Source organism: Leopardus geoffroyi, chromosome C3 (assembly GCF_018350155.1).
Source record: "Leopardus geoffroyi isolate Oge1 chromosome C3, O.geoffroyi_Oge1_pat1.0, whole genome shotgun sequence".
Lineage (NCBI taxonomy): Eukaryota > Metazoa > Chordata > Mammalia > Carnivora > Felidae > Leopardus > Leopardus geoffroyi.
The window spans coordinates 137,234,373-137,249,353 of NC_059338.1; the positions used below are offsets into that span (position 1 = coordinate 137,234,373).

Sequence of the window (14,981 nt, forward strand, 5' to 3'; positions counted from 1 at the left end):
TGGATGGCAGACGAGAAGCATGACTCTCCCCCTGCAGCCTCTGAGACGCATTACAAAATGTATGGCAACAAAGCCCCAAACCTGAATTCTCAGAATGTAAACTGAACTCTTCAGACAATTATTCAGATCCACAATTATTCAGGATATTCCAATAAAATATGGAGTTTTCTCTCTCTCCATTTGCCCCACTGAGTCCATGGCCAATACTTCTACCCACTGCTCTTCACTGCAAATAATGAGCAGACTATAAAGACACTAGGAACATTCTAGGGTACAAGGTGTCTGGCTATTAGACATTGGGGGCAGTTCCTACTCACACATAGTTGCAGACACGACAAGGACCCATGGAGATCCTACTGTCATTGCTGAACAGACAGCTAATGAGGCAGAAAGGAGCTATGATGGGAGCTTCCAGAAGAGTCAATGTCAACGCAGGAAAAAGTCAATGAGCCAGAAATAGCTGAGGGCTTTCAGTACCAGTCACCCTGAATTGCTTTTGAGCTACAGGCACAGGGAGCTGGGCATCAGGTCCAGCAGGGTCATTTACTCAAAAGCATGTGAGGTTTGAATCTTTAAATATTGTTAAGCTGATAATATTCAAAAGGCTATTAAAAGAGTAAGATGTTCATCCCTAAGCAAATCTTATAACAGTAATTAAGAAAATGCTTGACTTTGAGAAAGGTGTCTCAAAAATAAAGGGTGCTGGCTTTATGACTCTTCTTTGGTTCTCATTTCTTGTGTCTGGTAGATGAACATTGCTCCTTCTGCTTTTTATTCATTCAGAACTGACCTGGCTGAAATCCCCTTGATGTTGCTGCACCCAGGATATCTTTCAGAGATCTCTCTCAGGAAAGACTGTAGAGGTTTCAAAGAGACTGAGAAGTCACCTGGCCCACATTCCCACCAGTGCCAAGAATTTCCTATGTATCTTTGACAGGAGTCATCCGGCTGCCTCCTGGGTGCCTCTGATGTAAGCAAATGAAATGTGGTTTCTTAATCTGTGGAAACCCTGAATATTCCTGAACAAGTCCTTTGCTGGTCCTCCCTCTACTTTAAAAGCCGTGAATCCTCATGGCATTATTGACAACTTTTGAAACTGGCCTGTCCTAATGGCCATTTTGGAGGGTCCACTTATACTGGATTACTGAATAATTGCCCACTGAGTCTCTATTCTGAGTCAGGATTTGCCCCTCCATGCAGGTTTAGATAATGGAGCAATTACCCCTCCGGAAGTCACCTTGAGATGATTACATTGTAGAGAGTTTGAAGCCATTACTATTATCTAGAACTTGGTTCAAATTTTTAGATGGCTGAACCTCAAAGTTGGGGAGAAATTTATCTCTGAGCCTATAGAGTAGGGACATTATGGAAGAAACTATATGAGATGTTAGTTAAGGGAAAAGAAAATATTTCCTACCCATTAAAGTAAAAATCAAGCACTGAATCTGACGCCAGATGTAGTGAAGTATAAGAAAAGCCAAAAGTGCTAGGCAGATTGCTAACTCCTGTGAGAAAACAAGAAGAAAGCTTCACTGATATTATCACAAATAATATTTTTCAACATCATTTAGATGGATTTTGCATTTTGGTTTGGAGCCCTATTATATGCTCCTATTATGGGGTATTTCACACGGTTTTCAGAAAACAGCTCTTCCTGACTCAACTTCCACTAAATAGATAAGAAAGTTAATTAACTTTCTAGAAATAAAATTCCCATAAATTTTCTAGAAAACATTATACTCCGTTTTTTAACCTAAAAACTACCTCAAGATGTTTCCTCATACCAATTATTTTTTGTCATTTTTCATTTGTGAAAATAAATATATGACACAAAAGCATGTTACTTTTAGTTTCCCAAACATAATTTCCTTTTATTATCTCATGAAATTAAGGTTTACTTGAGCAGATAGTCAAGACAATGAGTACTTTTCTGATTTTTTAAAATTGCTGTTTGTTGTTCATAATCACCTGATGACCCAGGAGCATGGAAACAGAGTATTTCTTTCACATCCCTTGTCTGAGCAACACTCACATCCACACATCATTTAAGAATGTTCATGGGTATGGAGCAACCATGAGCATCCTTCCTTGTAAAGAAATTGTAGAATATTTCTTCTGTGGAATCTTTGAGCCATGCAAACATTAGGAGTTTCTTAACTCCTTATAAGAAAAAGACATGGCCTTCAAAGTATATTATATTTAAAAAAAAAAAAAAGTATTAAGTGACCCTTAAAACCCCAAAAGTAGGAAAACCTGTGCTTTTCTGCTCCCAGCAGCACATGTTTAGGAAGCACTGGTTTAATCAAGCAAGACTATCTTTGTCTAGCCATAGCCAACACACTCCCAGAATCCATGAATTAACCAGAGGTTATTTTCCAGAGCAGACTTAGAACTCCGTTCAAATGTGCTCCTTCAGGGTTGCTGGGAATGACACAAAAGCAGGTGATTAGTGTTTAGAAGCCCAAGGAGGACACAAAAGGCTGAGCAAGGGCAAGTGGCCTTTGCGAAGGGAAACCAGTCACTGCAGACAAAGCAGCTTTAAACTGCATGCTTAAGGGCCAGGCTTGCGTGGACCACCTCCCTGGGGAACCAGGTGTGAGGTCACCACATATGGGTAGAGTGAAGTCAATTTTTTTTTTCTGTTTTGTTTTACAAGGCTTAAAAAACAAGCCAAAATTGGGGAATGAGTTGTTTCTGTGTTTTTCCCAAGGCCATGGTTTCTTTCTGCCCCTTTGGAAGCCCTTCTTTCTTGCTGTGATTCCAGCAGGACGCTAGATGGCAGGGGGAAGCATTCAGACACAAGAGCATCAACACTAACCTGAGAAGTAGCTGCTGGTGAACTAGTTTCCTTACCACTCACTGCTGCCCTCTCACTGGCTGCAGCTTCTGCCACTTCTGCCTTCTGCACATTCGAATCCTCAGAACCAGGAGGCCCTATGTGTCCCAGACTTTCGCTCCCTGGGGTGGAAGGTGGGTTGGTGGTGGCTTTCCGGGTTTGGCCTTTATACCAACTAGGGTAAAACAAGGGATCCGCAGTGTCCGTTGCTGCAGGGACTGGAGTTTCAGACTCTGTGGTCTGCTGAGAGCCAGTGGGCACAACCTCCCCCTTAATCAGGACAGATAAATTCAAAAGTAAAAAAAAAAAAGAAGAAGAAGAAGAAGAAGAAAATGCAGTTGATTTTAGTTCCCTTTGGGTTTGAAAACTGTGAGCTCTCTGTGCAGTGTCTGATTTAGCGCATGTTTTAGTTCATCCCACCCTCTGCAAGTGCTAAGGGAAGGAAAGACGATAGCACTCCTCTCTCTGGGCACCTGCATGTGCCTTCTCTTTCCTGGGCTTGTCCTTCCCTAGATGGCAGCCTGGGCAGAAAGACAGTGGACGACTAAAATGAAGGTTGCTTATAAAATAGCAGATATAGGAGAAAGGTCAAATTATTGGCCACGATTAATTTTTTGACATTCTTGGTGGGCTCCCCAAACCTCTTTCCTAAAATCCCAGATTGGTCTTATTGATCAAATCCAAGTCTTGTTAAGTTACCACACCTCTTTCAAATTCAGTGCAATTTGATTTCAAGATTCTAGGAACCATTAACAGTATTTCAGCCTGGTTTCCTATGGAGACAGAGCATAGAATATAATTCTGTAATTCAGAGTTTCCCCTCTGAGGTTTTGTTTCTATAGATAATCTCAATCCATTTTGAAAGCAGGTGCAAAACCAGGATTCCTTTTTGATGAATCTACATTGTCCACAAACTCCATAGGTTGAGACCTCTCTGCTGAAGGTGCCATGAAGTCAGCACAAGGACTTGAAAACTGGACAGTGACATCTTAGAAGCTAAGAGTCAGCCAATCAGATACAGAATTTGGGATGAGTTATCTCCTAAGAAAATTTTAAAACAATTCTATTAACACACAATCTCATCAAATGACAGATACCTAGAAAACTAGATGGCATTTGTTTGCCCACTTAATGAAAGATATGGTTATATTTCAGGGTAGGTGATAGGGACATAAACTAACATGGCTTCTCTGTTTACTTCCTTTTTTATCTACAGAAAATTCAAAGTTCTGAAGGGACATTCATTTTTATTTCTCACCTTAGATTATTTATTACTCTGTACTCCATCTCTGTATCCAGAGCAGACTCAATCTGCGTGACATGGCTGTGAACTAACATGTTATACACATACCCCTCCCCCATGCACACACAATTTCCAAAGATTGCCTCAGATTCTAGTGGGAAAATCGTGTTAAACTAGGTCTTGCCAACCAGTTATAATAACACCAAACCTGTTGAATCATCTAGAGGACTTTTCTCCCTGACACTGCCTGTGCTGAATTCTTTGGTCTTCCAGATACAAATGTCTGGCCTTGTATGACCTTTCTCTTAAGGCAGAATAAATTGTTTAGCCTATTCAGCAAGGACACACCTGTGAATCCTGTAGGAAGGCATTTGTGAACAATTACCTGTGTCCCTGGGGCATCTGTGGCAGGTGGGAGGGCCGGAGGTGGCTCCGGGGAGGAAACTGGAAGCGCCCCTGGGGCAGCCTGGAGCTCTGAGGCCAGCTGAGAGGGCTCCGAGGCTTTCTCTGGACTTTCATCCTCTCCTGATGACTCTGTTCGAACATTTTCTACCTCTTCCACTTCTACTTGCTCTCTTTCTTCTTCTCCTCCTTCTTCTCCTTCTCCTCCTCCTTCTTCTTCTCCTTCTTCTTCTTCTTCTTCTTCTTCATCTTCATCTTCTGGTAAGGTAACGTGTTTTTAAAATCATTATAACTACCACTGCAGCTATTATATCAATTAATGGCCAGTACTTCCAGCCCAGATTAAGGTCAGGGCTAGGGAAATCTTCTCCATCAGATACTGGACTGTGGCCCAAGTATGTCATGCTGGGGCTTGTGCTTCTAGTTAAATGTGGGCAGGAGAAATGTGATGATGGGCCCAATCATCACCATCCTCCTTGTTTCCCTCTCCAGTGCAAAGTGCGTCTTCAGTACCACTGTGCAGAGCCTGGTCACATTTATATCATGCTCTGTCACATCTGCAAGCTCCTGGAGGACTGGGATTGTCACTAATGTATCTCTGCCAAATTAAATGGAAATGCAACTCTCTTCCCTATCTCAGAACACATACATTACCCTTGCCTTCTTTTACTTTCTTACCTCCTCTGTTCAGTGAATGCTGACTTTTGCCACAGTTTATGCCATGAGTCTTTTCCTAACACATTGATCTTAATATTCCCTCAGGCAATATTAAGGAGAGACAATATTAAGTAATTATTTTAGGAAGATTCATCTTGAAGATTTGCTTCTGAAGTTACATCTGTACACACTAATACAGCTTCATGGCATTATTAGAGGTCTAGCCAAGGAGTCTTGTGACCTAGATGGGCTAGGATGAATCAAGACAATCAAAGTTTTGATCAGCTCCAAGGTTATTTTCCTCTTTTTAATTACTTCATGAGGACAAATTTCCAGGAGAGTCTCTGGACCACATGGTAGGGGTGCATTTATAACTCATGAAATATAGCTGGTCACATAGAGCCAGTTTTATTTCCAGATGTTTTTTTATTCTATGACTCATTACTATTCTTGCCCTCTGAGGTTTGATTAAGTGGATGTGCTACAATATCTATCCAAATGTCATCTACATTTTGTTTTTATCTCATCCTTAACCTTGCACTTTATGACACTTCACATCATTGTAGTCAATACCTTGTGTAGGGTTGATGTTGAGACATCATCATCACCATCAATTATTAAGTATTTGACTACCCAGAGTCAAATGCCCAGTCATGGCATTATAACAGGCACTGTGATGTGCAAAGCCAAATAAACACTGTCAACCAACTCTATGAATCTGTAATGAAATGGAGTTTCACATTGGATTATGATCCTTGTATAATTGTCGACATCCATTCTGGAGGTGATTCTGAATCCCCCTTCTCTCCTGCTGAATCCATCTGCAGCTTTCACACACCTGCAACTTTGGCCAAATGGTCACAAGAATAACAAACCTCTGTAAAAATCAATTTCGCGTATTATTTTTTCTTCTCTATTGAGGTTGACTGTGAAGTGGTTCATGTTCTCATAACCATGTTCTATTTTCTCCATCTGAAATGCCTTCGATGCCTCAGAAATTCTGCAACAAAGACAAGTTGCCACTTTTTGTCACCGTTTAACATTTGATAGCCTTGGGTAAAAATGAAAAGTATGCATTTTTCCATAAAATGAAAATTACTTACTTTTGTAACAGGGTTTTGGCATTCTGTGAAAGCAAACAAAAGACAGACCTACTTAAATTCTTTTCATCAAAGACTTTATTCTTTCCTCCGCTGACTCTGAAAATCTCAGAGCTTAGTTTCTAAATGCCATGAATAACTGCTGTTTTATACCGGAACCCTCTTATATTTAAGCGATGTCATGGTCCCTTAAATATATGCTTATGAAATTGTTTAAACAGATGGAGACATGAACACATAATGAGCTTATAGTTTAGTTGGTAAAATAAATCAAAATGCTGTGTGCATAAAATAACAAAAATATGATGACAACTACTTCTCCAGCACCCACCTTCTTGGTTAGTTCCATCAGGTACTGAAAGAATACTTACCTGCAGAAACACTGCCATTTCTGGCTCATCCATGAACTGGATTCCTGATTCAACCAACTTTGACACATTTTCCAAGTGATCAGAATACTTTTTGATCAGAGCACGGACACGTTCCAGTTTCTCCTCTTGGGTTCGGGTAATGACTTGGGTCATTTCATTCTTCCTTTCCTCCAGGATGCCATACAGGTAATCAAACTTCTCACAAAGTTCCTGTTTCTGTTTTTTGCAGCATTCCTGTTAGTTGAAGTTAGCTCATGTTAGAAAGTGTTTAAAAGAGTGCCTATTTGGAGAAATCACCTTGGGGTGCCTTGGTGGCTCAGTCGGTTAAGCAACTGCCTCTTGATTTTGGCTCAGGTCATGATCTCATGGTTCATGAGTTCGAGCCCTTTTGTTGGGCTCTGTGCTGATAGCACAGAACCTGCTTGGGATTCTCTCTCTCCATTTTTCTCTGCCCACTCTTCTGTCTCTCAAAAATAAATAAATATTTTTAAAAAATCACCTGGATACTTCGGGAGATAAATTTACTTATACAGTATATTTTTTCTTTCCCTTGAAGTTGTCCTTTGGGTATAGATTCCCATTGTGCTGATGTTTTGAAAATCTCACTTTGATACTCAGACAATCTAAAATCAACCAAATTGACTAAATGGACCAACGAATTTTCAATATGTTCTATGTAAATGGGGAATTTCATAGAAATTAAAACAGTTTATATATATATATATATATATATATATATATAGGTTATATATATGTATATATTGGTTATATAGCTTATATATATATATATTGGTTATATAGCTTAAGGCTTATATTTTGCTTTGGAGTGAGTGTGTGTATATGTGTGTGTATAAGGAAAAACTATGGTACTTCCTGATTTGTACCCTTCAGTCTCTCTCTGCTCCACTTATACTGTTGCTGTTCTAGTTTCAGTCTTCCCTTGGAGATTCGGAAGCTTCCCACCAGCCTCTGTATCTGGGATTCCCTCCTTCAAGCAAACTCATACACTACAAACAAATTCATTTTCCTGGAGTACATTTGTCTGGGGAATAGTGTTTTTCTCTGACTAATCATTGTCCAGAGAATAATATTTAAACTTCATAACTGGCTTTCCAGCTTCTCCTTGACCTGGTTCCAACTTTCCTTCATAACATTGCACTGTTCTTCATCACATACCCTGTGTCCAGCAAAAACGAACCACTCACTTTCTTTGCTCATCATCATCCCTCTGTATAGAATGTTCTTTCCCAATTCATAGTTGCAAACTCTAAGTAATCTTAAAGACATGGTTGAAATACCACTTCTTCCATAAAACTGTCTTTGATCTCAATGACTGAATGCCGTCTTTTAATTCTTCTGAAATCCCATAATAGTTACCACTTATGCCATACACCTATATTCACCTGGTCCTCTATTTATCCAATACTGTCTGAGACAGAGAAATATGGGATCTGGTCTTTGATTCCTGGAGAGAAAGGCTGTATGGGAATTCAAACTTATGCATTTGCATTGTGTGCCGGAAGCACCTCCAGTACCATCTAGCTCCCTTCTCTTTGAGTCCATGTTTAAAACATCATTAACTTTCCAGATGGCCTGGTCATTGTCCTTTTGCTTTTTCAAGTTCCAGTAAGCTTGTTATGTATACATGCCAGTATCATTGGACCTGACCATCTCTGTGTCCAGGAACTTTATAGCTAACAGCAAGTTTTGAGACCTGATGATCCAACATAGCTTTCCTGTCTGGTGGGGGCTTCTTGGGAATGCAGCCAATTGATTTGACATCTCTGAACTTTGTGTAACCCTTATTACATGTTCTTTCATTTTAGTAAACATTGGTCTCTTAGATGTCAAGTATCACTTTCTTCTTTCACATGAGTTTCTTAAATATCTAAAGTATAGTCTCTTTAAAGATAGAATCTGAGTCTCTCTGGGACACATACCACTTCGGACAATAGATGTTCAGTATATATTGTTGAACAGGTTTTTTAAAACTGTGTTTTTAAAAATGTGTTTCATTTCTCCACAATTTTTCTACTATTCTCAGAGTAAGGGAAAAAATGGGTAACCTAAAGCAAATTGTTGATTATGAAGATATTCCACAAATTAACAAGAAATAACACCCCTCACTCCATTGCCTCCTTTGGAACACAATTCTCATCACATTTTCTAACCAATAATAAAGCATGATGGAGATCCAATGATTCTAACCACTTTAATAGTAATTACTGGTTAATGCTATCATCCCGCATCCATTCATTCATTTAGCAATCGGTTCTTAAGCATGTCATTTGTGTCAAGCACTATGCAAGGTTCTGGGGACCCAACAATGAACTAAAGCATAATTCCTGTTCTTAAGGAGCTCAGGTTCACTGAATGAGAAAGACTATGGGCCAATAATACAATAATAACCTAGTAGGCTGAATAATTTAAATATCTTAGAGCTTTATACCAGGTTTTATAGAAGTATGTGGATGGGGGCCATTCAAAGGGAGCTGGGGTGGGTGGGTGGCTCAGGAAAAACTTCCTAGTGGAAGTAATGCCTGACTAAAGAAAGAGCAGGAACAGAGGAGATTGGAGGAGGGGATGAAAATCCATGGAGCACCTTGGCAGTTGTCAAAGTAATAGTACTAGGGTCCATACAGCATGTCCAGACATGGAAATTGCTGGGCTTGCCAAATTTGCGTCTATTTCCAGCCCTTTAGCATGAGATCTGGACTATTACGAGGCCTCAGAACTGAAGCCAATTAGTAGCTTCCCAATCAAACTTTCTTTCACTGGACTGCTTTCTGTTCTAAGCTTACAGGCAAACTTGAGCCCACTGCATTCCTGAAATATGTCTCTTTGACATTCAGAAGCTCTACTGTTTACTGCAAACATATGATGGTTTCTAGCTTATGAATTGTGCACTTGAAACATATATACTGAGTATTAAGATGTGATACTGGTACAATGTCTTTGTTTCTCAAACGTTTTCTTCTAAGCCAAATTATTTATGAGACTGATGTCATGTGTCATGGCTAGTGTTTGATTTAGTGGTTTAAGTGAAATAGCCACTTTATTTATACATTATTTTCAATTCCAAGTATTATTTTATTTACATTCTGGTTTTCTATTGATTTGTACTATATTGAATCTATCATTTTAATAGCATCTATATTATTTACTTATTTACAGTATAGGAAATTCTATCCTGTGCATGGCATATGCTTGATTATCATTATTATTATTATTATTATATGACTATATACTGTATAAAGCACTTATAATATTACATGACATATTATAGGTACTATATCAGTGCTTATTAAATTTAGATCCAATTTTCCTTGATTTGAGGGAGGGGTCAACTTGGCAGAGAAGTAGGGGGATCCATACTTCCCAGGTCTCTCAAACAAAGAAGTGCTGAAGCCTATTTTCCTTGATTTGAATTATTTAATTGTGGAACTTTGAAGCTGCATGGAATATCAGAAGTAACCTGCTCCAAACCAATCATTTCACTCATGTGGAAACTGAAACCCAGCAGAGTTAAATCACTTTCTCAAGGCATTCTGCCATTTATTGTTAGTTCCTGGCCTATAGCCAAAGACTTTGAACTCCTGGGTCATTGTTACTCCTACCACACCTTGCTGTGAAATACTTGAAAGTAACTTGAAAAAAATTTTATGTGAAGTACTGTGAACTGAATATATGTCTTTTAACAAATCTACTCTGTAGTAAGTAGGTTTTTAAAGATGAGAAAACTCCAATTGTTTCAGAATTATATTCATTAGTTCATTCTTTCAGCAAAATTCACTAATTACTATGTACCAGGCATTAGAAGATCTGAAAACCTGCCGTAGTTTTCCAGTGTTCATAAGAAGGGTAGAAAAATTATTATATTTTCTAATCTCTAATTTAAAAAAAACCTTAACTTCTTTTTTTTCTTCATTAATGTGCCTTTAGTATAATTCTGTGCAAAATATGCTAAGAGTCAGACAAATCGGTTTCTGAAATAGAGAAAGTATGCTTCTTTCTTGGAATTATGAAACTAGTACTTACAGACTTTTAGAAATGAACTTGAGATGTTCAGGTTAACCTAATGTCAGATTAAAATGAGAAATAATTCCCTGAAATTAAAATTCTTCTATTTTTTTTATTCTCTCTGAGGTAGAAGCAATACATTAAGACTAAGGTGGGCACCCTTCCATCTTTCTGGACTACAAGACCTTCAAAATGCTGTGAAGGTCAGTTAACAACAAACGCCTCAGCTTATCAACTCCCTCCTCCGAGGAAATTAGGGAACAAGTATATGCTATGAAAGAAAAATATGCTCTTAGAGGCCAGCTCACTAGTGAGTGATTACTCTGAATTTCAGTACCTACTGTGCCTTTGTAAATGTGGACCTGAAATGCTTTCAACAGTGACTTTCCAGTAACCTGAAAAATGGAATGGGAAAAACGTGGACTTCTGCATTATCAAAATGTCTGCAGGTAGCACACTTTAAAGGATGACTGTTACCTGCAAAAGCGTGATAGCAACCGTCTTTATCTCTTCTCCACAAAAACTTCCTCACCTCAAAGATTTCTTTTTGCTTTTAATGTTCTATTTTACTTATTTCAGTAAAAAGGCTGGGTTAAAAAAAAGTCTTCAGTAAAAATTCTTGGCTCTGTACCTTCTCCCTCCCCCAACGTCTCTGGATAGTAATTGAATCAAGATACATACTTTTTAAACTTTCAAGTTTATGTTTTCAAATATTCTCCATTTTCTTCCTTTTGATATCTGTGGTTCCTATGTCCTGTGTGTGTGTGTGTGTGTGTGTACACATGTACATGTGCATGCATGCATACCTGGGTGAGTGTGTTTAGCAACTGAAGTAACTTCCATCATGAATGCCCTAGGCATTGGCCTCCAAGCATATTCTGATGCATAGCCTCCAGCTGCAACATGACCTACCTCCTGGGTCTGCCAGGACAGTTATATGTATTGGCTTCTTAGAAGAACAAAATAAAAGTTGTCCGTGATCCTTGAATGAAAATAAAATCCATCCCATCTCTAAGGTGAACCCAGTATGGATGCAATATACCAAAAAGGGGTGATTTTATAAAGGGAAAACTATGCTGCCCATATTAAAAAGGCAAAATGATGACAGGTAGAATATCTGTTTCTAACCAATGTCATAATATTTGGCTAAAAAGAAAAAAATCAAGTAATCATTTGGTCATTTCCTTCGAAGTGAGTAGGTAATCTTTAATATTCATCTAAAGCCCATTGTTTAGCTGTTGCTTTCATAGAAATGTTAAAACTGACAAGTTCTAATTTTTAGTCTGCTTTATATTTTAATGGTAATAAGATATAAGATATGCAGTTGCAAAAAGGAGCTTTCCATGGAAAAAAATCAACAATAGACAATCTTATACTAAAGAGTAGATAGTTAGACAAGCAAAGTACCATCATCCTGTTGTTTTTAATGGCTAGATTTTCAGTCACTCACCTTTTCCCCCAGGCACTTATTACTCTCTGAGATGATCTTGTTATTTATTTGTTTTATTGTCTAACTCCTGTACTAGAATAAAACCTTCCTGAGAGCAGGAATCTTTTATGTTTAGTTCATCACTATTTTCCAGTATTATGTGTGCAGAATATGGTGTATAATGCACACCTGAGAAATATGATCTGAATGACTGAGTGAATGAATGAAATATGATTTGTATCTAGGGATATTCAGTCCTCAAAAGTTTCTATGTTCCCAGAAAATAGATATTTAAGTAGATACTCCAAGACTCTGCTTCGTTTAGTGCTCAAAAGAAAACTGTGCAACCTTAGGGAAGCCATTTAATCTCAGGATGATTTTCTTATCTGTACAATAAGGGTTGGGATTGGATGATTGCCAAGGTCCCTTTTGACTACAGTTCCAAGACTCTATGACTTCAGATAAATGTGGGGATATTTCAGTGTCTTAAGTCTCTAAAATGCCTCTTCCTATTCCTGGCAAGTTTCAGAGTGGTTATCTACAGTATTAAGACATAAATTATATGTCCGGACCCTGCAATGTCAGTCCCAGCTTGAGAATGTGCCAGGGCTATGACAGGAAAACCTAAGACAATTGTAACCACTGCTCTTACCATGTAAGGAACATGCCTCTGTGACCAAAATAGAGCTGAAGATAAGCTCTTAGCCCACCATTTGTCACTGAGCAACTGTGGCTCTACCCAGCCCATTCACATACGCACTGCATACCTCCAGCACTCATCCGCACACTCTCGTTTGGGGCTGCAGCTCTGGGTCTGGAAGTGCTCAGTTAGCTACATTTGAAATACAGTACTTTAGAATTCCCTTCATTAAGCCAAATAGGGTTTCCTTTCCCCACCACCCCCAAAAGAAGGGGGGGAAGCAGATTAATATTACTAAAGAGAGAACTGTATTAAAATAGAAAGATTCTCCTGAGGAAATCAGTCAACATTTACTGGTAAAGCCCCAATTTCTAGCACTTGGGAGAAGTTCCACAAGTGCAGACTAGGATGAAAAAGTGGGTCTCCACCGGGCTATACAAGAAAAGAGGCAGACAAATGAGGATAAGGTGTTCCTTCCAGGCACATGAACTGGAGTTCAGCTCCTCTCCCATCAGCGGGGTCCCCTTGTGCAGTGCTCAGCAGAGCAACTCTACCCAGCAGCCATGGGTCTCCAGACTCCCAAACTCATGCTGTTTTCTACCATATCACGTTGCCACCCACTTCATGTTAGAAGAACAATTATGTTCTAATCAATGGGTCTCTAAAACTTACTCCTGGGGTTCTTCTCCAGATCATTTAAAACTCCTTGAGCAAACTCTCTAGAGCAGAGAGCCCAGTGAGCCATACTGACTTGGGTCCTCTGGTTCAGTGAAAGCCACAAGCCCCATGGCAAGCTGAGAAGTTATTTAATTTGCTCCCATACGTAGTAGAGAGTCAACTCGTCTCCCAGAAGAGCCTCAGCCTCCCTTGGTTGCCAGTATTTTGCCTCTTAGATAAATAATAGGGCTAATATCTCCTGCCATTCATGTTCAGTTTTTCCATCTGAAGGGGGTTGCTTAGCTCTGCATCATAATTACTCAGGACCCTGAAGGTCTTACTCTGATACTGCTTAAAAGATGCTCCAGATGCTCCAGTGGTTCAAATGATTATTAGCATTGTTACAATAAGTGTCGTCTTTCCAAGCTGACTATGAGAATAATATGAGGTAACACTTATCAAGCCCCTGGCATGTGCCTCTTACCCCAATTTAGTCATCTCAATAACACTGTGAAGAATGTAGTATTAACCCCAGTGTACCAGTGAGGAAGTTGAGGGACAAAGGGCTTAAGTAACTTCCCAAGGTCACATAGTTAAATGACAGCTAAAAGTCTAACTCTGAAACCTGTTCTTTTAAGCATATGTTCTATTGCCTTTGAAATGTTGCCTTAAAAATTCTGGAATGCTTATTAAAGTGATTCTTACAATATTTATATGTCATATTTGTAACTTCATGGACAGTGTCCTAAAAGCTATTTGGGTAAAATTATTGTTTTGGAAATACAATAGGTTTGTTGTCATTGAAGAATCATTGGCGGATCTTATTAAAGTCCTCATTTTTCAGATAATGGAAATGCTCAAGATCAAATAGTTATTATTCAACTTGTAGCTGTTTCCTTTAGACATGCATCCATACAAAACAGGATTATTTCTAGGTCTGCTTGTCTGTCAGCCTCAGGAGGACCGGAATTAATAGGCTACTCTCTTGGGTATCTAGTGACATAGGATAAATGCCCTTTGTAAAGACTATAAGACAGAGACAGAGGTTATGATTTTTAGCAATGAGGAAGGAAAGCCAAGCACAGTATTCTGGAAACAGAGAGCTCCCAAGGCAGTGCACTTGTCCACTCCAACCAGCAGCTCTCTTTCTGAGTCCTAGCCTATCCCAGAACATTTCCTGGGCTGGAAAGGCAAGTATAGCTCCAGACCATGCTGGGCTTATATAGAACAGCCTAGAAGGCCCTCCAACCTGCAGTCGAGAGCTCTGGGAACATCTCAGCCTGTGCGACATTCAGCTAGGAGTACTAAAAAGGCTGAAGGCTCCTTCACCCACTGTCAGATCCACAGCAAAGAGAAAAAAAATGCCACTCCTCCTTTTGACACAGTTCAGATTGCCCTTTCATGACTACAGCTCTTTTCAAAGCCACTCTCATAATCATTGTAAACTCATATCAATTGCATACATTATTTAAAAAAATTTTTTTAATGTTTATTTATTTGTTTTGAGAGAGAGAGAGACAGAGAGACAGAGAGAGAGAGAGAGCAGGGGAGGAGCAGAGAGTGAGAATCCTAAGCAGGCTCTGCAAAGTCAGCACTGAGCCGGATGCGGGGCTTCTTCCCACAAAC

General features: G+C 39.2%; 1 protein-coding gene across 9 annotated transcripts in view; it reads right to left on the bottom strand.

Annotated features, from left to right (window-relative positions):
- The window catches only part of TRIM55 (tripartite motif containing 55), a 44,409-nt gene that overhangs the window by 16,127 nt on the left and 13,301 nt on the right, over positions 1-14,981 (bottom strand). For 2 of the 9 annotated variants that reach the window (XM_045455048.1, XM_045455054.1), the window contains exons 5-9: positions 6,610-6,843; positions 6,242-6,264; positions 6,014-6,138; positions 4,465-4,739; positions 1,845-3,106 (exon numbers count right to left, since the gene is read on the bottom strand). In XM_045455048.1, the coding sequence (XP_045311004.1) occupies positions 2,552-3,106; positions 4,465-4,739; positions 6,014-6,138; positions 6,242-6,264; positions 6,610-6,843 (1,212 nt within the window). In that variant the 3' untranslated portion in view covers positions 1,845-2,551. Of the gene's footprint in view, positions 1-1,417; positions 1,506-1,844; positions 3,107-3,152; positions 3,523-3,553; positions 3,878-4,464; positions 4,740-6,013; positions 6,139-6,241; positions 6,265-6,609; positions 6,844-14,981 lie in introns of those variants that run through there. The other 7 variants (XM_045455050.1, XM_045455051.1, XM_045455049.1 and 4 more) reach the window with 7 other exon arrangements.